Genomic DNA, 27,123 nt, shown 5'->3' with positions numbered 1-27,123 from the left:
CATATAGCTTTTGCTAGAACTCTTGAAATGTCTCAACTTCAGTGTTTTAAAATTAACTAGTTTTTATTAAAAAAAAGTGAATACAGAATGTTTTTAATAACATACTTTTAAATTATTCGTGTTTTACCATTTTCTTGTGAAATTTTAGAAGAGTTTTTGGCACAGGATTCAAAACACCTCCACCAAACATAATCAAGTACGTGATACCTCTCTTCCATATCCTGCTGCCTGCCATCTTTCAAGTTACAATTTCAACTTTCCTGTAACACAGCAAGCTGTCAAATGCGCAAAGTAAATACTTTCAAAATAGGAAAAACAGATGTCATTAATATTGCTCTTACCTCTGATTATAATTGTTAGGATTTGTAATCATAACAGTTATACTTTTCAGGTGAAACCTTGATTTTTACATGGATTTTATCCATTATAAAGGTGGTAGTTTATTTCTTTTCTTAGTTAGAAACCATAAGGAAGCATATTCAGTTTTTGCCGTAGTGGTCTAAAATGAAATCTTGGCTGTAAAATCAATGGCAAGACTCCCACTGACTTCAAGAGGTTAGGATTTCACCTACCGTTCCTTTACTTGTAAACATCACTTATTGTTCCATTCAAACTTTCTCAACTTTACTTATTTTTCAGTAGTTTTCAACAAATTGGGAAGTAGGTGAATAGAATAAATTATTATATGCATTGCTGTCACGTCTAACAATTAGGACTAATGAATAAAACCTCAGTAATCATGAATACATAAAAGACCTGCAGATTGTAACTCACTGTGCCAACATACTTTAGTGAAAATGTGAAGGTGACCCAGTAGAAAAGGGAGATATTTTTAGAGATGGCAATTTTGCCATTAGTTTTTCTCATCTCCTTGCACCACTTCAGCATTTAGGTAAAGTTAAAAACAATTTTATAGACATAGTGACATAGCAAAATTAAGTATGGGTTGGAGCCTCTGTCATGCCACTTACTCATTCTGTTTCTAGTCCATCAAGTCCAGGCTTATTATGGTATACGGTGTGCACACATGGCTACATTTTTAAAAGAAATACAATATGTTGGTATCCTGGCACATCAAAAGCACTAAAACATAAATCTTGCATCATTGTGGATGCTGTATACATTTATTAAACACTTTTAAAGCAAGAGGCTGCATTTTTCTTTGTTGTATTAACAGTATTTCATCTGTATCCACATTGCAAATTATATTTCTTTTTCTTGTAAAATAGTTCAGCTACCTATGAGACAAAAGAACAAATGTGCATCTTACATCATTTAGAGGATACAAAGATGATGCTGAGGCACGATCCTGAATGGGGGCTATATAAATAGGCAACACAGGCAGTGCTAATTAGACAGAATCGCAGGGTCTCCATGAGTGGAAGAGATGATGGTGTTCAGAGGAGGAATTTAGGTTTATTAGCAGGTGGAAGAGCTTTGGGGACAGGAGAAGCCTATACAGGAAGAATGGGCTCCAGGTAGGGCTGGTGACAGACTTCACCAGGCCCTGTGCAGGGATGGCGGGGTTCAGTTCCAGGCCCCCCAGAAGGGGTGGGGATATCAAGCAGAAGGGGCAGGGAGCAGCCAGACTTCAGCACCACCCTGACCATACCACATGGGACTCCAGTGACAACGGAAAGGGCCTGGAGGCTGAGGCCTGCTGCCCCTTTTGCCCTCTGTGCCCGGCTCCAAGTAAACCAAAACAGAACCAGGTTGCTGACATGTAAAATTTAAAAGTTCATAGCAGAATTTTTAAAGTAAAGGCTGGGTGGAAGCCAACAGGTGTGGGAGTGCATGTGATTCAGACATTACTTAGGAGAAGATTTACTAAGGGGAATACACAGTGTCCTAGTAAAAGTGAAAGGACAGAAGCTGATAAATTACAAATAGCAACTGAAGAAAAATAGTCAAATGAAAGAGACCCATTCAATTATATCGCCTCAAGGCAGACAACTAAATATTAACATTCTATAACTGCTCCTATATAAATGCAAAAATCTAAATATTAGTATGGGCGAACATTAGTATCTTGTGTTAAATGATAATATTGATGTAATAGGCATCACAGAAGCTTGCTGGAATGATGCTAATCAATGCTAATACCAGGGAACAAGCTATATACCCTTAACCCATTCCATTCAGTCCTTTACAAGCACATTTATCTGCTCACTGGATATCTTCCCAATGGAGTGTGTGTACCGGACATCTGCCCCACATTTACAAATTAAGATGTGATATATAGTCAAACCCTTTTTCTTTCCGCGTGATAGAATCCTCCCTGACATGTACTGTGAAGAAGGGTGGGGGGGGGAAGTTCACCTGAAGCCAGTATGGTATCAGGAAAAACATCCTTCTGAGCCCCCTAAAAGGAAGCAACTATTACAATGCCCACAGAAACAAACATCCTAATATTCTCACCTTGAGGGGAGAGAGAGTAGGGGCTGTCTTGCTTGCTTCATGGACAAAGGGTCTCTAATGCCAGGTTATGAGATTTTTTGCAGTTAGGTAACAGTGGTAGCAATAATAGTTTTTATGGTCACATATTAATCATACAGGATCACACTCGCTAAGGCCATTCTTATGTTCTTATGCCATTTCCATGTGTGGATGTCAGTCTAGATAGCCATGGTGTTGACTATATAGCAAGGATGATGAGCAGAAGTTCTGAAAGCAGAAGTTCCCTATGACGGAAATGAGATAATCTAAAATCCTACCTGAAGGACTTATTTGAATCAATCACATATATAATGAGTTAAGGCCAAAATGTAGACTAAGTAATAGTGCAGTTTGCTGGGATATTAAAGATGTACTACAGAGGCGGAATAATTCATCCCTGTTTTGAGTAAATGCAAAGGAGGTGCTTGATGTTGGCTAATAAGTCCATCATGAAACAAGTCACTCAGAAGAGGACTTTTACATTTAACTCAATTTGTGGCACTGCTTTAATTGAGGATAGTTTATTAGCTATGAGTTCTTGTCTTCTGTTAAATCTTCATGGCTTTTTTTCTGGTGGAATGTACTGGAATGGAGTTCCAGCACCATTTTTCCCCTGGTAGGGGATCCCATGGCTGGCACTACCACCAGGGCTCTGTGCCCCAGCCAGCTCCCAGCCATGGGACTGTGAGGTCTCGGGGCAGGGATCCTGTGGCTGAGGCTGCCAGCAATGCACCACACCCCAGCCAGCTCCCAGACGCAGGGCTGCGGGGTCCTTCCTATCCCCTGGCTGGGGATCCTGTGGCTGGTGCTGCCAGCAGGGCTCTGCATCCTAGCTTGAGTTCCGGCACCCTTTTTCTAGGAGAAAAAACATCGTAAATCTTTAAACCAGTTTGACTCTAATAGTGGTTGATAGACCAATGCTCTTGTTAAGTGTGCTATTTTTTTTTAAAGATTTCTTTCTCTGTTTTTTTCATTACGATCTATTTTTATGGCAACATAGTTCATTGTTGCTGTACTATAAGGCTGATGTTTAAATCAGTCCAAGAGAAATCCATCAGTGATGGATAACTGAATTTACATGACAGTGTATTTCTAGTGAAAATACAGAGGCTTGTTAAATGCTTTATGTAATTCTGATGGTATGAGAGAAGTATGAGACACAGGTTAATCAAAAGCTCAGAAAAGTGCTACTTTTTATGAGGTTTTCATATTTTTGCTTCAACAATAAATTGGAAACAAATGATCTGTCAAGACACAGCCATTTTTCTTTTCAATATACCCATCATTTACTTTGTCAGATCCAGTGCAGATGCTTCCTTTGCACACAAGGCAAAGTATTTTTAATAAGCAATAGGTGGGCACATTTTAAAGCAATGCTTATCAATCAAAATGCTGTTAAGGAGCTTATAGTGTAAATGCAAAATCCCCCAAACTTGCCACCCCAAACCACTTTTTCTAAATTGGTGATTAATTGCCACATAAGTAAAAGGTCAGTGCTACATTGGTACAAAGTACAGTCATCATTTTAATTTGGTCTAAGTAAATGTAGTGCATGGTCTTGTAAAAGCTCTATGAAATGTACAGTGAAAATGCATGTATATGTCTCGTGCGTTTTGTGCAATGTACTAAATGTTTCCATTTCTTTTATTCTCTGTGTCTCAAGGTTATAATGCAAAGTTGCAGAAGCAATTATGTAATTTTTACTTTCTGTTTTGGTTGTCAGTTTTTTTGTTTTTTGTTTTTCTAGGGTTTTTTTTGTGTGTTTTTTTTAGAGTAAGATATATTTGGAACTTGAAAGCTATTTAAATTTTTGTCCTTTTCTTTGTAAACTAGTTTTTATTTACACTTAGTAAAAATGGAGACTTACTACCACATAAAAAAGAAAGCAGTGACAAAGGATAAAACAGAAAATGAATGAAGAGCAAAATATCTTCATTATAGTACTGTACATATCAGTGAGAGTCAGTAGGTAGCTAGACCCACTGATGGGAGAGGGGACAAAGAGGGCAGTTGCCCCAGGGCCTGGCATTTCAAAGGTGCCCAGAACTCTGGCCACCACTGCTGCCGAAGTAGGAGCACCAGTGATTGGAGCTTCAGACCTGAAACTTGCCATGCAGGGTCTTGCCGTTATTTAAAGCTCCTGGGGCTCTGCGTGCTGCAGCTGCTCCCCTGCGTCCCCATCCCCCGCCAGCCCTGTGTGTATTTCAAGGACTTTTTGTTTGCAGGCAGGACGAATCTGGCCGAGTGTGGTAGTCCGATGGGCACCTTTCAAATGTAATCTAAAATATTGGGGATAACTCTATCAGACAATAACCCAGCAGCACTGAAACCCCATTGAAAAGGAGAATGAAATCTGTTCTTCTGCTTTAGCTTAGTGCCAGTTGGCTTTTAACTGATGTGGTACAGGCTCATGGCTTTACTCCTTAAGGTCCCAGCACAGCTGTGTCCAAACTCAGAATAGCTCTCAGAAAATAAAACAAGGAGGACTGTGGCAGGATTGTTGTAGTGCTGGCACGTTGCCCCATCATGTTTCAGTGTACCATAGTGATGCTTACTCTTTAATTTAGATAGGAGGCAAATGTTTGAAGGGAAATTGGTTTCTGTTACCAGCTAAAGAGAGTAGTCTAGGAACACCGCCAATATTGAGAGCACTCACGCGTTCTCTTGCTGGAAGTGAAGTCTTGTGCCCTTTCGGACTTGTTTGGTTTTTAGCACCACACACATTCTTACACTTGTGTCTACTGAAGTGAAGGCAGAATCACACCAGAGACCTGGTCCTTTGTGTTGCTTTACTATTAGTGTGTAGTACACTCCAAATGTTGCTGCCTAAGGACCTCAGCTATTACAGCTCTAATTTTAAACATTTTTTTTAATCTTTTGAACAGAAAAATTACATAGAGTTGCTTCAAGCTGTGCAGCAGAGCTTTGACTTTTGGTGAACAAATATTTGCAAGCTCTCATGGTCACTGCTGTTTGCCTTTTTGCAGAGAAGACTGCATAAACATTTGTGCATCTAACTTGCCAGAAAAATATTTGGCAGCCTAAAGAGAGGACTCATTTGAACCACTGAAACCAGTTATACTGCCCGTCCTCATTATTACTTAATTATGAAAACGTAATCACAAAAGAAATCTTATTGAGTACTGACAGTTGTACTCTAAGATGAAAATAGGCACACTTTCCCATATTAAAAAATAAAAATACAATATTCTACTTGAATTTAATAGAACACTTCAATACCACAATTGTAAGATGTAAAGTCTCATACTATTACTGTAGAATATTGGATTTTTTTAAATTTATGGCTCATTGTTTTGACTTTAAATATAGTTGGATGGAATAACGTCTACCCATAATTTTCCATCAGAAAATGCAGTGCTGATAAAATAAAATTGCTTCCTGAAATTCTGTTCATTCGGTCAAAATTTAGTTCTGGAGAAAAAAATTCCAACAAAATCAGAATGACATTATATTGTGGGAACAAAATGTGTTTATTTCATTTTGAAATAACTTTTCATTTAGAATTTTTATTTTTATTGCGGACAATAATATGAAACCAAAGAAATGCAAATCAAACATTTAGTTAAAACATTTAAATTCAAAGCAAATTAATTGGGAAGCTTTTCTTCATAGGGAGCTTCAGAATGTTGGGATATTTTTCAGATTCTAAATCATGGGTGTCCAACCTTTTGGCTTGCCTGGGCCGCATTGAGTGAAGATAGTCTTGGGCCACGTACAAAATATATAATATAGTTAATGTATATAAATCACATAATAATGTTAAAAGTTTACGATCTTGTGGGGCTGCATTACTAGCTGTCCAGGGCCACATGCGGCCCGCGGGCCGCAGGTTGGACACGCCTGTAAACTAAGCTAAATTTCAAAATATCCAAAATCTTCATGACAGTGTTTCTGTCATCACACATCTCTGCTTGCTAGTGATCACTTGTTGGTACTAAACAGTATCGTACACCTTTGAGCTTAGAAACAACTTAAAACACTTTTCACTGCACTGCTGTTGTTTTAGTGTTTAAAGCTCTGTCTACATTAGCCCCTTCTTTTTGAAAGGGGCATGGTAATGAGCGAGGTCAGAAGATGCTAATGAGGCACTGCTATGAATATGCAGTGCCTCATTAGCATAACGGCAGCTGCAGCAATTCGAAAGTGCCTCTTTTGAATCATGCACCAGCCAAGTAGATGGGTGCCTTTTGAAAGGACCCCCAATCTTTGAAAGCCCTTTATTCCAATTTTGTTTTAGGAATAAGGGGCTTTTGAAAATTGGGAGGTCCTTTCAAAAGGCCCCATCTACATGGGTGGCATGCGATTCAAAAGTGGCAATTTCGAGTTGCCAGGGCTGACATTATGCTAATGAGGCACTGCATATTCATGGGAGCACCTCATTAGCATATTCCGGTCTTGCTCATTACCATACCCCTTTTGCAAAGAAGGGGCTAGTGTAGACATAGCCTAAATATTTCTGTCAGAATTATATTGCATGCTGCAATGTGGTTTTCTTGATCAGCCCAATACTGTTGAATTTGACTAAGGGAGCCCTTATGTCCTATTGGATAATAAAGTTTGAATTGCAATTGCTCCTATGCAGTGATTTATGAAGCACAAAAAAAGACTGAGTTCGACCACAGTCATTCCTATTCATATATTAGGGTGCCAAATAGAATTTATTTTCAGTAGGTTTGTTAGGAGTGTTAAAGGAACATTGTGAAGTAATTTAAGCCTTCAGAGGTCAAATTTTCAACTCAGCATCTCACACTGCAGGTGTGATTCTGTGTGCAGAATTTTGGTTTTGGTCATGATTTCGTTCTTTCGCTTGAAAATTGAATAGTTATGATTGGATAGTTACCTGAGGGGAGAACTGTTGCTGAAATTTTTGAAGTCATTTTTGAATATTGGGTCCTAAATGTTTCATAGCCAGATTTTTTGCTGGTGTAAGTGAGCATCACTCACTGAAGTAATGGAAGGTGAGGCAACTTTCACTAAGTGGAGCTCTGCAGATACAGCCTTAGAAGAATATGTTCTGCAATTGATACTACTAGATGCTCAGTGTCCTCTGTTCCCATTGAGATCAATGTTAGCAGATTTCCCTCTTTCATATTTGTAATGCTGTTTACATCTCTCAGTAAAACGTAAATCTCCCATGTAAAATAAATTACTGTAGTTAACATCAGATTGGATGAAGGGGTTAGATTTTCTCTTCCTCCTTTCTTGCAATGAGCCAAGGACAGGCGGGGAGGTAAGGAAGAGTATCTACAAAAAACTCTTTTCCTGGCCCTTCTTCTGGCCCTGATTCCCGACGTAATTTAGGACAGCTCCAGAAATGCTGTAAATTGCTCTGGTTTCTAGCTGCCCCCTATTGGTTATAGTGCCAACACAGAAAAGCTAGAAATACATATAACTCCCTATGACAGGTCAGGGAAGTGGGTTAGTGACATGTTGATGCACCCCCATGTAACAAGAGTATTCTGTGGTAGCTAAACATACCAAGCAAATAGTCATTAGTCAAGCAGTCCCCTCCAAAAATAAGTGTTTATGTATGCATGTACCAGCAAAATGAGAACAGCTTTGAAGGAAGTCACATGGGTCAAGGTTACTGGAAATGTATATAGTATAATAGTTATTTAACCTGGAAAATATTCAAGTGTGGAAAGTACATATTTACATCAGACTGCTATATAAATTTACTTGAGACAATAACAGGTTCATGTGTGTTTATTCCACTCTTCCAAGTAACTTTGTAAGAATATGTTTTTGTTCTGTTTTATTTTTAAGATAGAAACTAGGCACATAAATTTAGAAAGCTAGTCATAAATAGCTTTAGGGTGACTAAAGCCAAAACATTTGCAAATTACTTGTGGTGCTCTTCTGTCAGTTGTCCCTAGATACTTCAGACATTGTGGCCCCCTATCTTGGGGGCATTGGAAACTGGGTTCTCATGCATTCAATGAACATGCATCATGGCAGGAATTAAGAGTGTGCATTTCAATTTTTTATATTTTGCCAATTCACTTCATAATGTGAATGGTAGTTAACTCTGGGGGGTGGGTCTGAATTTAACAGTGATCCTTTGGGTTTTTTTCATGACAAATGGGCATATTTTAACTAATTTTTAGACTATGTAGGTCACAGCTGTCCAGTTTCTTCTTTGGTATAGAACTGTCTTTTGCAGAGTGAATTAGATTAATGGTGCAATTTCAGGAATCTACATGGGGAATCTGATTAATAAAATTATCCTTTTATGCAGAAATAATTCTTTTATATGTTTCTAATCTTGAAAATACTCAGTAATAAATGTGTGTCTTGGGCCATTAAACGAACTAGGAAAAGAGTGGGATATTGAAATATTTGAAAGTTGTGGAACATTGTGAAATATGTTTTTATTTTTGGGAAAATATACAAACACATTTCAAGCAGCAATGTACTTCCCTGTTATGGGGAGAAAGCAGTGGGTGCTGATCACCCTCCAACAGCCAAACCCACCCCCATGTGTCTCCCTCACTAGTGCCCTGCTGACCTACTCTTCCCCTTACCCCTACCGCCTCTTGCTCACTTAGAAACAGCTGTTTCATGGCATTGAGAGGCTCTGGGTGGAAGGGAGAGGAGGGAAGAAGGATGTAGTGTACTCAGTTGAGGAGGCAAAAAGAGGAGTGGTGGAGGATAGGGGCAAGAGGTTGAGTGGGGGCAGGGCAGTGGGGGTCAAGCACACCCTTTCCCCCCACCCCCCTCAGCTAGAGGAGAAGTAAGTATCCGTGGCTCTAGGGCTTCTTTTTTGACCTCCGTGCCCAGGGCAGTGCATATCAGGCTTTGGCCTCTCCTCCTGGGGTTGTGCAGTAATTTATGTTGTCAGAATGGGGTCATAGTGAAATGAACTCTGAGAACCTCTGCTGTAGCATAACATCATGTTGCAGAAGAGAGCTTCTATTGCAGCTGTACAAGGGAAATGATACCCACCTCTTCAGTCTTGGAATAAGTTATGTTATGTATTTCAGTAGAAATAAAAATTGTTTTCTAACGGCTCCCTTTTACAAATAGGTCAGGTTTATAAATGTGTACATCTACGACAAAAGGGATGATATGTGGGGGTGCATGAAGGGTCACATGAATCTGCCCTAAGCTCCAACCCCCCCATTCACTGTCAGTGGTGTGCCACTTCAGTGGAAGAGTTGACTGCCCCTGCACTCACTGGAAACAGCAGGAAGGGGCAGGAGCAGGGATGGGGCGTGGCTTGGGGTGGAGCAAGGGTGGGGATGGGGATGGTTTGGGTTTGAGGGGGGCATGTGATATGTACCCACTCCCCAGACCCTACCTCACCAGTTACAACTGTAAAGACTAGGTACTCCCCACCTGCATCTTGGCTTATTCCAATTTTTAAAAATGCTTTTAGGATGTTATCTCATCAAACGAGCCTTTGAGATACTAGATAACAGAAACTGTACAGGATTTCTTTGCTACCTAGGCACTAATGCCGAGCTTCTGATTTGAAAGAGTCCTTCCCTCCCTAGACCACCTCCACCAATTAGAGAGACCACGTCTGTCATGAATAGTGCACCACAGCCTGTTACCATCCTTCTCAGAGAAATGATGAAATCACAAACAGAAGCTGAATGGACTTAGATCTGCAGGTATTCACAGTGGCATATGGGGTTTTTTTATTCTTTTTTCCACACTGAGAACTAACCTACAGTATTTATTTTAAAAATATTTGCTGGTCATAAAAACTGTCAGGAAAATCTCTTCCTTTTTGCATTTGTGATGCAATACATGAACCTCACACTGGGATGGATGGAGCTAAGGAGCAATTTTAGACCCAAATGCATCTGGCCTATCACACCTGCAGAGTCTGCTCCAGTTGGAGGAAGAGTTTAGAAGAGAACCAGGTAGTTCAGAAATGATGGAATGTCAAATAGAGTGAAAGAATGGACAGATTCTGAGATTTGGTGGGTAAAGGTTAGAATCCTTACTAGAGAGGGACTGTCAGTGGTAGTTCTCCCAGCCTTTGGAGGAGGGATTAGCTTGTCTTTAAGGATTAAGGAATCATTTACTCCATTTTCTCTGTTTGTGAGACTTTGACCACACCCTGATTGGAAAAATAAGTGGTAGGAAGCTGCTGAGGGAGGTAGTTTTGGAGCACTCCTTGGAGCGTAATATTGATACCACTTGTAGGGCCCTGGATTGAAGTCCAGGTGAAGAAAAAGGGCCTGAACTCCCACACCAGCCAGTTGCAAGTGTTGTGTAACCACTTCCACCATGAGATAAGTCAGGTAAAGACATTGTAAGTGCTGAAGTAAGAGTGTGATGCCTTTGGGACCGCAGAGTTGTGAAAGAAGCTCCAGTTTGGGGAGTTTGTGTACTTTGTTGAGCATTGTTACCTGAAAAAGCAGTGGACTTCAGTGTGACCCGGCCAGAGGCCAAGTTACAGTCTCCTGGAAGAGTGACAGCTGCAATGCCCAAGTGACCAATAACAGGGGATATTAGTGCCGAGACAGTTGTACCACGGGGAACTAACCACAAGGAGGTACTACCAAGAAGCCCCACGCCATCACACCATTTAGCAATAAGTACATTCTGATGGCACGGAACTTGTTTAGTGACTGAAATTTAGACATAGAGAGCAATTTAAATTATTTCAAATACAAGTTACTTCATAGATTTATCACCATTACTAAGACCATTCTAACTGCCCAAGCTCCTTATTATTCACTTATTTATTTTTATTTTATTAACACAATGCTGTATACACATATGGGGGCAGCTTTCGGTTGTTTATGTTCATATGTCCATGGCAAAAAACTGGGCCTAGTAGTGAGAATACTTGGGCACCAAGGTCTTAGAGTCAGAGAGACCCACTTTGCAGCCCTCCATGCTGTGAAAGATTATAAACAAAGTGGGACCCTCCGTGAGATTGGCTTAGTCCACATGTATGTACGAGTGTAACTCTGAATCTGGCAGTCATCCAGAAACATGATTCTTATCAGAGTTAAGCCACAAGAAAAAGGTTACACAATTTGAACCAGGAATAGTGTTGTTCTTGTTTTCTGCTGTTCTTGTATTCTACACTTGCATTGTAAGTCCCACAGAAAAAAAAAAAAAAAGCAGGTACCAAAATAATCCCAACAATGTAATTAATGAACTGGAAACATATGCAGTCTTATTGTAGCTGTGTTGCTCAGCAGAGCTGACAAACACTGTGGGCCTGGGATCAAGGGGGGGAGGCTGGCTCCCCACTTCTGGAAGGGGCGGCCGCAGGCAAAAGAGATATGGCTTAAGGCAGTCAGCCTTGTTCCGCACACATACCACGCTCCCTCAGAGCTACTCACGGCGTGACTGCAAGGTGCTGTGGTGGCCTTTCTGAGGGGGCGAGAGCTTGGGCCACCACTGGTATTTTGCTTGCAGCGGCAGCCAGAGTTCCAAGCTCCTTTGAAATGCCAGGCCCCAGGACAACTGCCCCATTTGCCTGTCTCGTCTGTGGGCCTGATGTTGGTCCTAGGAGATTTGAGAGACAAGGTGGGTGAAGTAACACTTTCTATTGGATCAATTTCAGTTGGTGACAGACAAGCTTGTGAGCTTTCATAGACCTCTTCTTCAGGTCTGGAAAATGTCCTGAGTGTCATCACTAAGTAGCAGGTAGTTATCTAAGGACATTTCCCAGACCTGAGGAAGAGCCCTGTGTTAGCTTGCCACTCCCAGCAGCAGAAGTTTGTATGATCAAATATATTATCTCACCCACCTTGTCTCTCTTAACTAGGAATGTCTATTAAACTTCCATCCTATTTATGGTGTTGTGTAGTTTGAGAAGTAGTGCTTTTCGTATGCACTGCAATTTTGAAAAGTGCTGAAGCACATTTTTTCAAGGATGTTATTCTGTATATGGTGTCTGTAGGCCAGATTCAATAAATGCTCCATCCACTCGCTCCATTCTGGACGTCTGTACAAGGCTGCAAAATTGATTTGTGTGCATTTTTGCACAGGCTTTTGTGGCAGAAAAACTGGACTATTATTGATTCTGGTTCTGTGTAAGTTTGTAGCTCTATTTGGACAAACTTACCTGTTGCAAATGAAAACATAAAAATCAAACGTTGCTTAGTATTTGGGTTTTAATAATCATATCCAATGTTTTTATTAACTGAGGCTCATAAGGTAGATGTAGTCCAACTAGCTTACAAATGTGCTTCTGTAAATCAAGGGTATTTGGATCCCAGTTCTTAGGATTCAAAGAAACATTGTATTGTTTTGAAGTACTCCAGTATTCATTATATTACTTCCTTTCTCAGTTGTTTATGGGGTATTTCAGACTTTCCTGTTCCGTTCACATCGTGCCTATTAGCTGCTGTGAAGACTTATCAGGCTCTGTTTTCCTACATGGCTGCTGCTAGTAACGTCACATGACTTCTCTGACCTTTGTTTCCTTCTTTCCATCCCGAATTATCCCAGAATAGATGCCCTCATGGTTTCCTGCCTTAATTGGTTGCTTTTACTGTTTTATCATGGAAGTACCTTACTCCAAACTACAGAGAGGGTACATATTTGGGGACTCAGACTTTACATTTCTTAGGAATTTTACTTATCTTCTCTGTAATTTTTTAAGGAGCAAGTGATTAATAACTGCACAGTAATTTGAAATATAAATCCCTGTATCTGTAGTATCACTATTACTTATTATTAAACTCTTTCATGGTAAATTATGGTCTTAGAAAGGGGTGCATATATTCTGTCTGAACTCTCAATATTCATAGCCTCTAACTGATTCAGGCATCAACATTTGTGAAGAATGGTACATGGTATATAGCAGATGCTGAGTCATGCAAACAACTTTTCAGTGCATAAATGACTGTGATAAAATAATGTTTACAAAATCTTACTTTACAACAGAGCCCCCACTGCTGCTGTTACTGATACCACTGTGTAAAAGTAGAAATGTAAAACTGCTTATTTGATTTTTTTTCTTCCCTCTCCCCTCAAAGAAACGTAGAGGCTACCCATTCAAAACCAGCTTGGTTTCATTGTCTCTGACGTATGCAGTGTGTGGAGTGGCACTATCTCAGCCATTTTTATGACAGATTGAGGGAATAATCATAAACTATTATTGAATTTCCTATTCTTGGTGGAGCTGGATAAATGGTTGAGAAGAATATAATTTATGGGCCAGATCATGGTTTTGTGGTACATGTGGTCCAAGCAAGAGGGGAACTGTGAGATACTGTAACATTCCAATTTGGCTCTCTTCAAACCAATAGGATAAAATATATGTGGGTCCTCTGTGTATTTAGCAGTGGAATACAATTAAAGGCCATGTTTAAGGTCAGAGGTCTTGTTTTAGACTAAATACCTACACCCCAATCTACTTGTATCCTTCTTGGCAGGAACTGTGAAGGGTGACAGTGTTTGACTCTGTAGATTTACAGCACTTGTACTCCTTTGCACGTCAGGTCCAAGTTTAGTTTTAATCAAGACTCGTGTGTGTGATTTGGGAAGAGGGATTGGTGTGATAGGATGTGTTACACAAAGGGACTTGGAGAACCAGCAACCTTTAGATGCAGATTTCACAGTCAGAGACATAGGCTCACCCTTCCCCTGAAATCTTTTGGGGTGCTGGGCCTGCTGCTTGTTCTATTGCAGGGAATGCAAGACACTACAGTTGTCTGACACCTACTGTGAAGTTAGAAGGCACCTTGCTTGCATCTTAAGTATTATGCACCCATAGAGGTCCCATTACAATAGTACACATAGAAGTGTGTTAATAATCTGGATTTCACTGTTTGTCAAAATCAGTCATCTATCTGCAAAATATTCCCCCATTGTAGCAAATATTGAATAGTGTTGAAGTGCAGTTCGGTACAACTCATACTTTTCAATTTATATAGACCGCTACAGTATATTTAACAGTACTGTGTACAATAATGTGAAATACTGTAAACTGCAGTTTTCAGGAAAGAACTTAAAACATTTGTGATAGTGTATCCTTCGTCTTCAAAAATTGTTTATTCCCTCACTGTTTCATAAAGATTGTGCCAATAAGATTTTAAAGTAATGTAAGGTTTCTTTTGCTCTTCCACTTCAAAAGTAATGGTTTAAATATCAGGAATCTTTAACTAATATCAGATTATTTTGAGTGTAGATTTATCTTAATAAGTTTTAGAAAATAAACTAAATACTCCAGGTCATCTGAATATTTTCAGTATTGTTTCTCATTACGAACGTTTTTGATATTACAATGTTAGTGAAGGAGGTACTCAGTAAAAAAAAATAGATGTTGTCCCGAAGAGAGAAGAACTCTGTTTTTCTTCATAAATATTTTTGTTAAAAAAAAATGGAAAGCTCATTCTCATGGACTCCCATGCTTTATGAAAATTGGCTCATGAATATGAATATGCATGATTCAAAGATGCTTTGGGCAAAATGCTTCATGTAACATATTATTTTTAAAGTTACAATTTGCCAAAAGTATATATTGAATTTTTGAGCCTGAATCATTGTTTTATGCAAAGTTAGAAATTTGAAGTGTGCATCTGTTTCTAATTCTAAAGCTGCGTCTACACGTGCACGCTACTTCGAAGTAGCGGCACCAACTTCGACGTTAGGCGGCGAGACGTCGAAGTCGCTAACCTCATGAGGAGATAGGAATAGCGCCCTACTTCGACGTTCAACGTCGAAGTAGGGACCATGTAGACGATCCGCGTCCCGCAACGTCGAAATTGCTGGGTCCTCCATGGCGGCCATCAGCTGGGGGGTTGAGAGATGCTCTCTCTCCAGCCCCTGTGGGGCTCTATGGTCACCGTGGGCAGCAGCCCTTAGCCCAGGGCTTCTGGCTGCTTCTGCGGCAGCTGGGGATCTATGCTGCAGGCACAGGGTCTGCAACCAGTTCTCAGCTCTGTGTATCTTGTGTTGTTTAGTGCAACTGTGTCTGGGAGGGGCCCTTTAAGGGAGCGGCTTGCTGTTGAGTCCGCCCTGTGACCCTGTCTGCAGCTGTGCCTGGCATCCCTATTTCGATGTGTGCTACTTTGACGTGTAGATGTTCCCTCGCTGCGCCTATTTCGATGTTGGGCTGAGCAACGTCGAAGTTGAACATCGACGTTGCTGGCCCTGGAGGACGTGTAGACGTTATTCATCGAAATAGACTATTTCGATGTCTCAACATCGAAATAAGCTATTTCGATGTTGGCTGCACGTGTAGACGTAGCCTAAATGTGTTAATGTGGACCATTCCTGATACTCTGGAAACATAATGGCTAGGTACTAAAGGTAAACAGTTTGTAAATGGCTTTGGTTTTTCCTATAAGCCCAAACTCTGGTTGGCCCTAGAAAGATGTAACCATTACACCTGGTACTGGAATCCATCCTGAATCTGGTATTTTTCTATGGGGTAGGGAAATTTTAAAAAGTGTCCCACATTGGGGAAAGTCTGTTTAATGAATGGAAGATGATCAGGCTTTTGTCTTCAACTGGCTTTTGCAATTGCCTCACCACTTTAAGAGAATACACATGAAGAAATATGGAAACAAAAAACTCTAAAGAATGCTAAACAGCTGTAGACCCAGTCTAGAGAGAGAGAACTGTGTCTTGAAAGGTACAACGAGGTTGTTTGCAAAATGCCATGCAAGCTAAAGTAGCTATTAAAAAAAAACACGAAAAAAACCAAATTGAACTTTGAGACAGATGTTTGGCATCAGAGGACTAAAGGAAATTAATCATTCTTTTTCAATCTAATGCAAAATTGTATATTAAAAGATTTCCCAATGTTCAATTTCAGTTTCTCCGAAGATATCACGTATTTCAAGTGACATTATTGTGAATGAAGGAAGCAATGTTACACTTGCTTGCTTGGCCACTGGAAAACCAGAGCCTTCCATTTCTTGGAGACACATCTCTCCATCAGGTAAGCACAAAACCTTTTATAACCCAGAGTTTCTGTCTTTCATGAAACCCATTGCTCTTTTTGCCTTCATAAACTAGGTAGATCTTCTGTCAGCACCAATAACATTTTTAATCTTTTACAAATGTCAGCTAATTAATACTCAAAACAACCTTGCATTAGTAGTAGTATTGTCATTTTTAGATGAGGAAATTGAAATAGAGAGGTTAAAATGAAAATTTGAAAAACACCACCACCCACTTCATGTGCCCAGTTTAGGATATTTGGGCCAGATTTTCGGAGAAGTTGAGCATCCACAACCTTTAGCATAAGTTAGTGAGGGCTGTGAGTGCTCCGCACATGATAAACTCAGGCCCTTCAGCATAAGGTTTGATATACAAATTCAAATACCAAAAATTCAACTTTACTTTGAAATTTTGGGCCTAAGTGGCTTGCCTAAGGACACAAGAGAGTCAGTGTCAGAAAGGATGATACTTTCTCTGTCATAGATTTATGCTCATTTCAACGGACCATAGTAATCTATGAATTATTTCAAAAACAAAGGAATTTTTCAGGTGCAGTTCTCCATGCCTAAAAAGGAAAGATGAAATTTACTGCATGTTGATTTCATGTTTTCATATTTTATGAGCTTTTTGATAAACTATTCTGTATAAGAGTATAATCAAACTGGTTTTAAATTAAGGTATACATGAAAATTGCAAATGGACATGGCATCTAAAACTTGTTCTTATTCATTTTTATTTATTCTTGAACACGTTTTGTGACTTTGATTCCACACACAAACATTTTATATTAAATAACTTTTAACATTAGCTAACACGAGTTAAACTGTTTAAAGTATGATAGAAAATATTCTTTGGGGACTTCTGTAAATTATCTTTGATGACAAGAGCATCTTGGTGCAAGTTGTTTGCATTGAAAAGTACTCAGTTACAACCAATCTCCTTCAAGTTTCAGTGCCTAAGGCTACGTAAGGGAGTTCCACCCTATTTCACTTCCTCTCTCTGTCAGATGTTGACAGTTCAGGAAACTCTCTTCCATGTGTCAGAGCTTTGGTTCTGACAGTCCTTTGTATTTTATCCCTACTAGAATGGCCCTCTGCTGCCAAACAGAATTGGTACACAGCACTGGTGGTGGATCTGGAATGTTTTTATGTGGATATAATTTATTTATTCTAAACACAAAGGATCTGTCATACTCACTCATTTCAGTCAACTTTTCTGAAATCCAGTGAGTTGTTTGGGCATATGCTGTCACTGAATATTTCATTTCTGAAGTATAAGATTGATTTGGTGATAATTCTGTAACTAAAACATAATATTTTCCTATATTTACTTCCGCATTAATTATTTAATTTAAAAAGCTCCGGGAGAGGTCATATTGAAGGTTGAAACTCTCTGGTTGAGCAGCATCTTAGCTGACCACGCTCATAACAAGTGAACATGTAGCTCAGCTTCCCATGGCCTCAAAAAGTTTTACAGCCACCAGTCCTGGTTCTCAGTGTTCTGAGCTGTTATTTAGCTGTTATTTACCCCAAAATGTGTTCTAAGAGCCAATAAGCAGCAGAAATGTTTGTACTGCAGCCAGACAATATTGATTACCCATGGTTCGGCAAATTCTGTGGTTTGGCATCAGTCTGGTCCTAAGGGTGCCAGATGAGAGAGGTTCAAACTGTACTTTGCATTACTGTCTGGTTGCTCAGTCAGATGTTTGGATACTTTTCAGTAACTAATCACCATATGTGGCAGAACACAGCATGCAGTGCCTAAGAGTGAGGCTGAGCAATAGTTTTCTTCACAAAACAGGATTTGAAAAAGTCACTATTGACCTTTAAAACAATGACAACGAAATCTATTTCAAGTAACCACTAATAAAGTAGAAAAAAATAATTTGCATCATAAAGATGGGAGAAAAACTAAATGTTAATCAAAATATCTGAAAGCTTGGGAAAACTTTAAAATGGTAGCTTATATAGGAAGTGGCTTAGAGGAGACACTCCTTATGATTCAGAGAAAAAATACATAACATTAGTTGAACCCTGCTGCCATCTTGCTAATACCTTATAAATGCTTCTGATTAGTATTTTTTTATTTTAGCTACATTCCCCGTGGAACCCCATTGTCTCAGCTGTTTATCTTATCAAGCAAGGAACACAGCTTTGGTTGTGGCTTAATTAAAACTTGTCACATAGATTTTATTTGTACATTCGAGGTTAACTTTGTTCTTGCCATTTGAGTTTTGATTAACCTCACCTGCTTAAGAGAATCAGCAGTGAAGAATAAAGAATTACTCAGAATAGGCAAGGTTAACCAAGCCTCAAACAGCAATAAAGAAGGTGACTGACTACTACAATGTAATTTGAATGCTCTCTGTAATTCATGTGACTAGATAAAATGTATTTCCTAAACGATCAATACTCATATACAAACAAAAGCACTGCAAAAATGAAAATAATGGAGCTATGTGGGCTATACAGTGCAGCTATGGCTGCACTAGCCCTTCCTTTCAGAGGGGCTATGGTAATGTGGCACTTCAGAATATGCTAATGAGGCACTGCCAGGAATATGCAGCACCTCATGAGCATAATGGCAGCTGTGCGTGCATTGAAACTGCTGGTTTTGAAATGCACACCACCTGTGTAGCTGGGGGCCTTTCAAAACAACCCCCCCCCCGATTTTGAAAGCCCCTTCTTCCCAAAATCAAATGGGATGAAGGGGCTTTCAAAATCAAGGGGCCAGTTCAAAACGCCCCCAGCCCCACAGGCAGTGTGCTTTCTAAACCGGCAGTTTCAAAGCACACGCGGCTGCCGTTTTGCTAATGAGGCTCTGCATGTTCCTGGCAGTGCCTCATTAGCATCTTCTGAAGTGCCACATTACCATAGCCCTTCCAAAAGGAGGGGCTAGTGTGGCCACAGCCTATAACAATGGCTACACTAGAAGCACCTGTCAACAGACGTTTTTTTCTTAGAAGATTTTCTGACAAATGTCTGTCAACGGAGTGTGGCCATACACTAAAGCAGATCAAAAGAGCAACCTTCTCTGTCGGCAGAGTGGCTGGACTGCCCAGATGCTCTCTTGAAAAACAGGCACCTGGAAGCACAGCAGACAGGGCTGCTCATTGTTCTCGATCCTTCGTCTGTCAAGAGAAGGGCCCCCCAGAGCGTCCACACAGCTTTTTGTCAACAGAATCTGTTGCCAAGGGTGGTGCTCCTCACCTGGGAGAGGCAGAAAGTTGTCAGTGGAGGTGCTGAGTTTTGTCAAGACTGTCAACAAAATGCATTTTGTGTGTGGATGTGCGGTGAGTTCTGTTGACAAAACGCCGATTACTGCCATAGCCTATAATAATACTAAAATACGTATCAGTAAATAATAGAGCTTCCTTACTCTAGTTATAACACGTTTGTATTGCAGTCAAAATTGGTGTCAGGAGCTTGTGTGCAGGTAGGGACTGTGATGGCAGCAGAGCCAGTGCACTCAGTTTGTGAAAGAGAGAGTATGTTGAATAAGACTCTAGCTTGTCTTTCTAAAAGATTAGGCTTTAGCTCGTCTAGAAGTTACAGATGTGATTAAATTTTATGTCTCAGTGTGACACAGAAGGTTAGATTAGAGATCATAATAGATGCTTTGGGCGATGAAATCTGAGTCTTTGAGCCAAGTAGAATTAATGGGTTTTGGAAGGAAAAGCATCCAGACCATTCTTGTTCACTTTACAGTATCCAAAAGGGGTTGTTAGGTTAGGTTAGTTCCTATGTGGTGCTTAGAAAATACCAAATGCATTATGTTGCCTCCAAGACATTCTGTTCTGAGCCAAATTTGGTTCTTTACGGGATAGAACACCTGTAAGGCACAGTGTCTTTTAATGCTGTCCAGCCACCTTGTGTTATGTCTTCCAGGGAGTCTTTTTCATCCTGTTTTTATTGTGTCAAAGTCAAAGATGATTCTCTCAGGGAAGGTGGTGTGTGTTTGGAGCAGGTGACTTTACAACCTTAGAGAGCATTGAGCAATTGTGAGAAAGCAACACCTATTTAGTTAGCAAGTGGATCTCTTCTTTCGGCTTGAATTTAGTATCAATTGATGCGTTCAGTCATTTTAAGATGTTGCATTTGAATGGTGTCCAACTTCTTTTCAATCTTGACAATGTGGTGCAAATTCCATAGGTCAGAATACTTTTCACTGAAAATTAAAGCTATTTAGTGCCAAAGCTTCATACTGGTATTTATCAGGGAGTTTGAATTCTGAAAGACATTCCTGATGAGAACAGCCCTGCACAGTCGCAAATATCTACCCACTGATGTCAATATCAGTGAGCAGACATCAGTGTCCACTGACCCTAAAGGCTCTACTCCCAAGAGAGATGGTGACCTGTGGAGAGGAGCATGGTCCTATCTCTCCTAGGAACTAGTTTTGGGCTGAGTTTTGCCAGGGACCTTTCCTGGGTATTAAGTGTCATAACCAGCTTATTCATGGATTCAAAAACTAGCTCTACATCACTGGCAAAATTTAAGTCCGTACAGTTCTTCACATCAAGGTATATCTCTAAAATGCCTTGGCTTGGTCTTAGACAAGATTGATGAAGTAATATCTTGTACTGGACCCACGTCAGTTGGTGAGAGAGACAGAAGCTGGTCTAATAAAAGATATCACCTCATGCAATTTGTCTCTCTAATATCCTGGGACTGACACAGCTACAACAGCACGTCACTTAGTCTTGTCAAGTAAATAATCTCTGATGAGTTCTAGGTTGGCATGCCTAACCTGATTCGTAAGAAAACAGCTCTTTTCCTATTTACAAGAATGCACTTTGAGGAGTCGTCATACAAAAGAGAAAACATTCTACAGAATTTGTGAGAAAGGCATGTGAGTTTCAAGATCATTTGAAGTGATTTCCTATCAAGAGAGTCAAAAGGGGCCTGGATATCCACAAATGCCATGTGCATGGGGAGCTTGAATTCTCATGCCTTCTTGAACAGTTGGTATACTGTGAAGATTTGTTTCATCATAAAATGCCAGCTTGAACTGATCTTCTCTTTCTTCTTAAGATATCAATGGCACAGTCCAACTAGACGGAGGCAAACACTTTCCCTAGGATATATAGAAAAATAATATTGTGATAGTGAAAGCTGTCTGATTGATACAAATGATGCTTTTTTGCCATTTGGATAGGTTCTCCAAATTACATTGAACAGTGTTGGCAGCAACTACACTAAACGAAAATAAAATAAAAAGGCGGCCTAGTGCACAGAAATCCACAAATAAGTCCCTTAATCTCTCTTGGTATTAAATGAAAACTAGAATACTGTACTTCTTCAAATGATTTGCCACTGTTAAAGTCCATGTGCCTTGTGTGTGCAAGGTGGGAAGTTTTTGAATGGTACAGTCCTGTGGGGCAATACCTGTAGCTGTGTCCTAGCCACTCACCTTCCCGTAATCAAGAATGTAAGTGGTGGAACAGCTGTAACCTCCATTCAGTCCATGGCTGAGACAGAACCCTGTAGCATCTGCATCTATTGTCTGAATAAATTGACTGATCTGGTCTATAGTTTTCTTTGCCCATTCACACGTATGAAAAACAAAACAAAACCTCTTAGATTATTGCTAGGCTTTCCTAATCCAGGGTTTATCCCCACATACACACCACCCACATGTAACATCTTGTAGAAGAATCTGCCCTGTACAAGAATTCAAAATGGCCAGCACCAGATGATTTTCTCCTCTTATGACAAGGCAATACCTGTGAATGATGTCTAAGTGCAATGCCTGTTGTGCTACAGAGCACAATTACATTTGCAAGTCCTTCTCTCTCTGAAAAGACCCAGAAGGTCAGGGACGCAATTAGTGTGTTCACTCCTATTTTTATCTCCCTAGTTTGGTTTTGCCAGTGCAGAAATGAAACTTCACACACTAAAGTCATGAGAGACTGGCTTTTTTTTTTTTTTTCGGTTCGAGAGGATCAGCCTACTCCGATGCACACCTAAACTCTCTGGCTGTGTCTACACTAGCACAAACCTTCGAAATGGCCATGAAAATGGCCATGTCGAAGATTACTAATGAGGCACTGAAATGCATATTCACTGCCTCATTATCATGCCGCCAGCTGCAGCTCTTCGAAATTGCTGCGTTTTGCTGCCACGTGGCTCATCCAAACAGGGGCCCTTTCCAAAGGCCCCCAGGAACTTCGAAATCCCCATATTCTTATCAGCAGATAGGAATAAGGGGATTTCAGCAGTCTTCAGCAGATAGGAATAAGGGGATTTCGAAGTTCCTGGGGTCCTTTCAAAAAGGAGCCCCATCTGGACAAGCCGCACAGCAGTGAAAAGCAGCAATTTCGAAGAGCTGCAGCCTCTGGCATGTTAATGAGGTGCTGAATATGCATTTCAGCACCTCATTAGTGATCTTCAAAATGGCCATTTGCATGGCCATTTTGAAGATTCATGCTAGTGTAGACATAGCCTCTATGTCCTTTGCTGAGAGGGTTAAGGGACAACTTTTGGAGGAGCAAGCATCTCTGAGGCTGCCCAAGTCTCAGATTGTATTTAGTCTTGTGATGATTTAGCTAAAAAGGATGCTCCTGGACATTTGAGGGCTTATTCTACTAAGAGTCCAGCAGTTTCTGCAGTCTGCCTGTCATGTATAAACCATCTACACAGGCATTATCGCCCCCATGAGTCAGGGACAGCATGATTGTGGCGGGAAGGGGCTGTATGATAAAAATCCCCACAGACACATGAAGCTTTAAATTGTCATTGCTTGCCCATTGGCAGCACTGTAACGGTTCTTTTTGACCAGTAGCTCCCCCAGGAATTTGAATCTGCTCGTGAATAGTTCATAAGGACTTGCAGTGAGGTCACAGCTACCCGGAAGCAAGTGTTGTGACTGGTCACTTTTTGATCCCCCTTGGAATTCTAAATGCAGATGACTTATGCAGATTACCTCATGAATATTTATGAGGGATCTCTATATAAGCAGGGCATGCAGCCCATTCTGGACGGCCCTGGACGGGAAGGCGTGGCTCTCAAGAGCGTCCGCCAAGTCCCTAGGCCATCCCTTCGGGGCAAAGACTGAAGCAGAAGACCCAACAAAGGCGCAAGACTGTCACCAGCCAGAGGGGCGTAAGACTGTCACCAGCCTGCGTTCCTGTGGTGGCGGCTTCGGCAGCAAGGCGGCGTCCCTGACAGCGAGCTAGCCAGAGGTCGAACTGTCCTGCATCCACGCAGGTAATGCGTCTCTGGTGTTGCGAACCCCAGGGCCCTCCACGAGTCCAGCAGCGTCCACCTTCATCGCCTGCTCAACCAGCAGCGGCCTACTACCGGACTTAACAAATCTCTACCAGACAAGTATCCTAACCTACCGGCAGGCCTGTGCTTTGCGCAGGGCCTGCAGACAAGGCGATACCTTTCCTGCCAGTGGCTTAAGGGACCCCTAGTAGGGGAGCAGGGCCGATCCCCCTGCTGAGTGCCTGTCAGGCAGGGCAGGCACAGCACCCTGAGGACCAACCTTAGGCCGGGTCTTGCTGGCCACTGGCTGAGTTCCAGTGCAAGAGACACTTACTAAGACTTCTTGTAGTTTGGAACTGTTACCGCTTCAATTAATCTGTTTATCATAGATAGTTCTTTTAAATGTTAGTTTTAATAGATAATTTGTTTTATTAATAGGAACCTGAGTGATAGATAGGATTGTTAAACCATTTTAGTAGTAAATTATAGGTAATAATTGTTAGTCTATTAATAACCTAGTTAGGGGGAAAATGTTATTAGCTTGTTAAAATATTGGTACCAACAAAGAATACTTAACAGGGTGAAGGCGTGGCTTCCCCTCTTTTTGTCTTTTCTATTCGGCTTGATAGAGAGGTGACAACTTCCATCGGCCTTTTAAAAAAATCACTATTACTATTGGGATCGGAGTAGCGACCCGGTCCCCGGTAAGGGTAAAGAGGAGTAGCACCCTCTCCCTTCTTTTATTTCAAAATATATACATACACACATACATGTTACTTTCCTTTGAACTGGCCCTGGGCTGAATTTACCTGAGACCACGTCACAGTCTGGTATTAAAAATAGTCATCTTCCTGTTGATCCAAGTAAGTGTATACTGATGTTGATCCAAGTAAGTGTACATTGATATTAGCATAGGACTTGCAGTAATACTTCCCGTTCCTTCCTAGTGTATTAATAAACCACTTCTGTTTCACGTATCTCTGTTGCCTGCCTCATTGCTCTCCTCGACCTCAGTCTTCCCGGGGGGTGCCAGTGTAGGTCCACATCCTCTAGGGGTGCACCCTGACAAAGGCCGCGGGGGCGGGTTCCAGGACCTAAAAGTTGGTGAGGGTTTGTTTTGTGGCATCTTTCCACCACCTGTCGGGGGCCCAGCATTGCTGCAGATGCCACGGCATTGCTGGAGAGTCCCTGGGCACTGCCTAGCATCTTCACATCAAAAGTGTGTAAAGCAGCAACATGGTGCTCTAGGCACTCATTTACCACTCACTAGCCGTGTCTACACGTGCACGCTACTTCGAAGTAGCGGCACTAACTTCGAAATAGCGCCCATCGCGGCTACACGCGTCGGGCGCTATTTCGAAGTTAACTTCGACGTTAGGCGGTGAGACGTCGAAGTCGCTAACCCCATGAGGGGATAGGAATAGCGCCCTACTTCGATGTTCAACGTCGAAGTAGGGACCGTGTAGTCGTTGCGCGTCCCGCAACGTCGAAATTGCTGGGTCCTCCATGGCAGCCATCAGCTGAGGGGTTGAGAGACGCTCTCTCCAGCCCCTCAGCTGAATGGTGGCCGCGTGGAGCGGCCCCTTAAAGGTCCCCTCCCCCTCCCTTCCTGTGCAGGAAGCTGAGGGATCGTGCAGGTGGCAGCCCACACACGCGGCCAGCCTGCACGTCCCTCAGCCACCCACCCAGCTGCGATGGCTGCCCGGCAGCCCCCCCAGCGCCCCCAGAGGACCACCCCCCAAGGGGAGCCAGGGCAGCCAGCCCAGCCAGAAGGGCAGCCAGGTTGGCAAGCAGCAGCGGGGCCCCTCCTGGACGGAGGCCGAGCTGCGGGACCTGCTGGGGCTCTGGAGCGAGGAGGAGGTGCTCCAGGTAATGGGGAGCAAGAGGCGGAACGCGGATGCGTTCGCTCAGCTGGCCGACGGCCTGGCTGCCCGGGGTCACCCTGCCCGAACTCCTGATCATGTCAGGAGTAAGGTGAAGGAGCTGCGGCAGGGTTACTCCCGGGCCCGGGATGCGGCCGGCCGATCTGGGGCCGCCACCGTCACTTGCCCCTTTTACAGGGAGCTCAGGGACATCCTGGGCCCCCGGCACACCTCCTCCCCTCCGGCCACCCTTGACACCTCGGACGACGAGCCCCAGCAGGCCCTGCAGCCGGAGTCCGCCCCGGAGGTAAGCCCCGTACCCCGGGGGCCCCCCCCGGAGGCCACCCCCGGGACATCGCAGCAGGAGGAGGAGGAGGAGGAGGAGGGGGGCTCCTCCTCTGCAGAATCCGGGCTGCAGATCCTCCTCCTGCCATCCTGGAGCAGCAGCAGGGCCTCCACCCCCCGGGGATCTCCGGACCATGGGAGCAGACCGACAGGTAGGTACCCCCCTCTGGTGTACACCCCTGGGCTTGAGGGGCGGGGGGTAATAGATATGTGTCCAGGGCCCCCCACATGCTCACATGGCCATGGCCCCAAGGACAGCAGGGCCATGGCCCTCACAGCACTGCATCAGCCCCTGCCCCCCCCCAGCCCGCACGACAGTGCCATGCCCCATCCCCGGGCCAGGGGGGAGCGGAACCTCGAGGGGCCCCCGGGAGGAGGGGGTGGGACACCCCGCAGCAGCAGCATGTGATGGAGTGGGGGGAGTGCAAAAGGGAGACTCAGGCTACATATGAGCAACAAGAGCCGAATAGCTCCCAGGGGCAAAGGAGGATCCTGGGGCTACAGCTGGCAGGTGACACCTCTGCCCTGAACAAAGAGGAGGGAGGAGCCGAGCTGGCTTGGAAATGGGGGGGGAGGGCGGGGGCCACAGGTAGAGGCTAGGGGAAGGGAGAGCTGGAAGGCAGCCAGCCTGAGGAGGGGGAAACTGCATCCCAGAGGGGCCCCCCTTGGGGTCTTCTCCCCACGACGGGTTGGAAGGATAGTCTCTTCCAACAGCTGGTGCTGTCACTCCTGGGAGAAACTGGGCATCTGTGGCCTAAGAAACCTCTCCTGCTGTCAGACCCTGCGGGGTGAAGTGAGAGTCGCTCCCACTAGGGGACGGGGTGCAGGGCAGGGGGACCCCTGAACCCCATCCATCACAGCAGCATCTCCCGGGGACGGGGATGGGGAACCTGCAGCACAGGGCTGGGGGGACAAAGGCCACGGCTCGGGGCCCACACTAACACCTGTCTCCATTCTTCTTCCCCCCCCTCCTCTCCTGTGTCCCGCACCTGCACCCTCAGAAGGACCGGAACAGAGCGCCGGCGAGGCCTCAGTCGTCCTGGAGAGCCCTCCGGGACCATCGCTCCAGGCCAGCCCCTCGGCCAAGGACCGACCGGCCTCACGGCAGGCTAGACGGCGGACCCCGCACCACCACCAGCCGACGGCGACGGACCCCCAGCTGCTGGCCATCCACCGACGGCAGCTGGAGGTCGCGGAGCAGCACCTGCAGCTGCAGGAGCGGGCGCTGGCCTGGCACCAGGAGGCATGGGGGGCCTACATGGAGACTTTTAACCGGCTGGTGGACTACCTGGCCCCCCATGTCGCACCGGCTGCCGCAGCGCCTGCCCTGCCTGCTCCACCAGCCCCACCACCAGCTGCTCCGGCCGTCGCCGGCCCGTCCG

General features: G+C 43.1%; 1 protein-coding gene across 1 annotated transcript in view; it reads left to right on the top strand.

The window, feature by feature from the left end:
* NEGR1 (neuronal growth regulator 1) overlaps positions 1-27,123 on the top strand; it is a 557,496-nt gene that overhangs the window by 329,239 nt on the left and 201,134 nt on the right. Inside the window, exon 3 of the mRNA XM_075002303.1 lies at positions 16,199-16,324. Coding sequence (XP_074858404.1) covers positions 16,199-16,324 — 126 coding nt within the window. The remainder of the gene's footprint in view (positions 1-16,198; positions 16,325-27,123) is intronic.

This window comes from Carettochelys insculpta, chromosome 9 (assembly GCF_033958435.1).
Source record: "Carettochelys insculpta isolate YL-2023 chromosome 9, ASM3395843v1, whole genome shotgun sequence".
Classification (NCBI taxonomy): Eukaryota; Metazoa; Chordata; order Testudines; family Carettochelyidae; genus Carettochelys; species Carettochelys insculpta.
The sequence above is the reverse complement of the archived record's forward strand: the minus strand, read 5'-3'. Positions and strand labels throughout refer to the sequence as shown.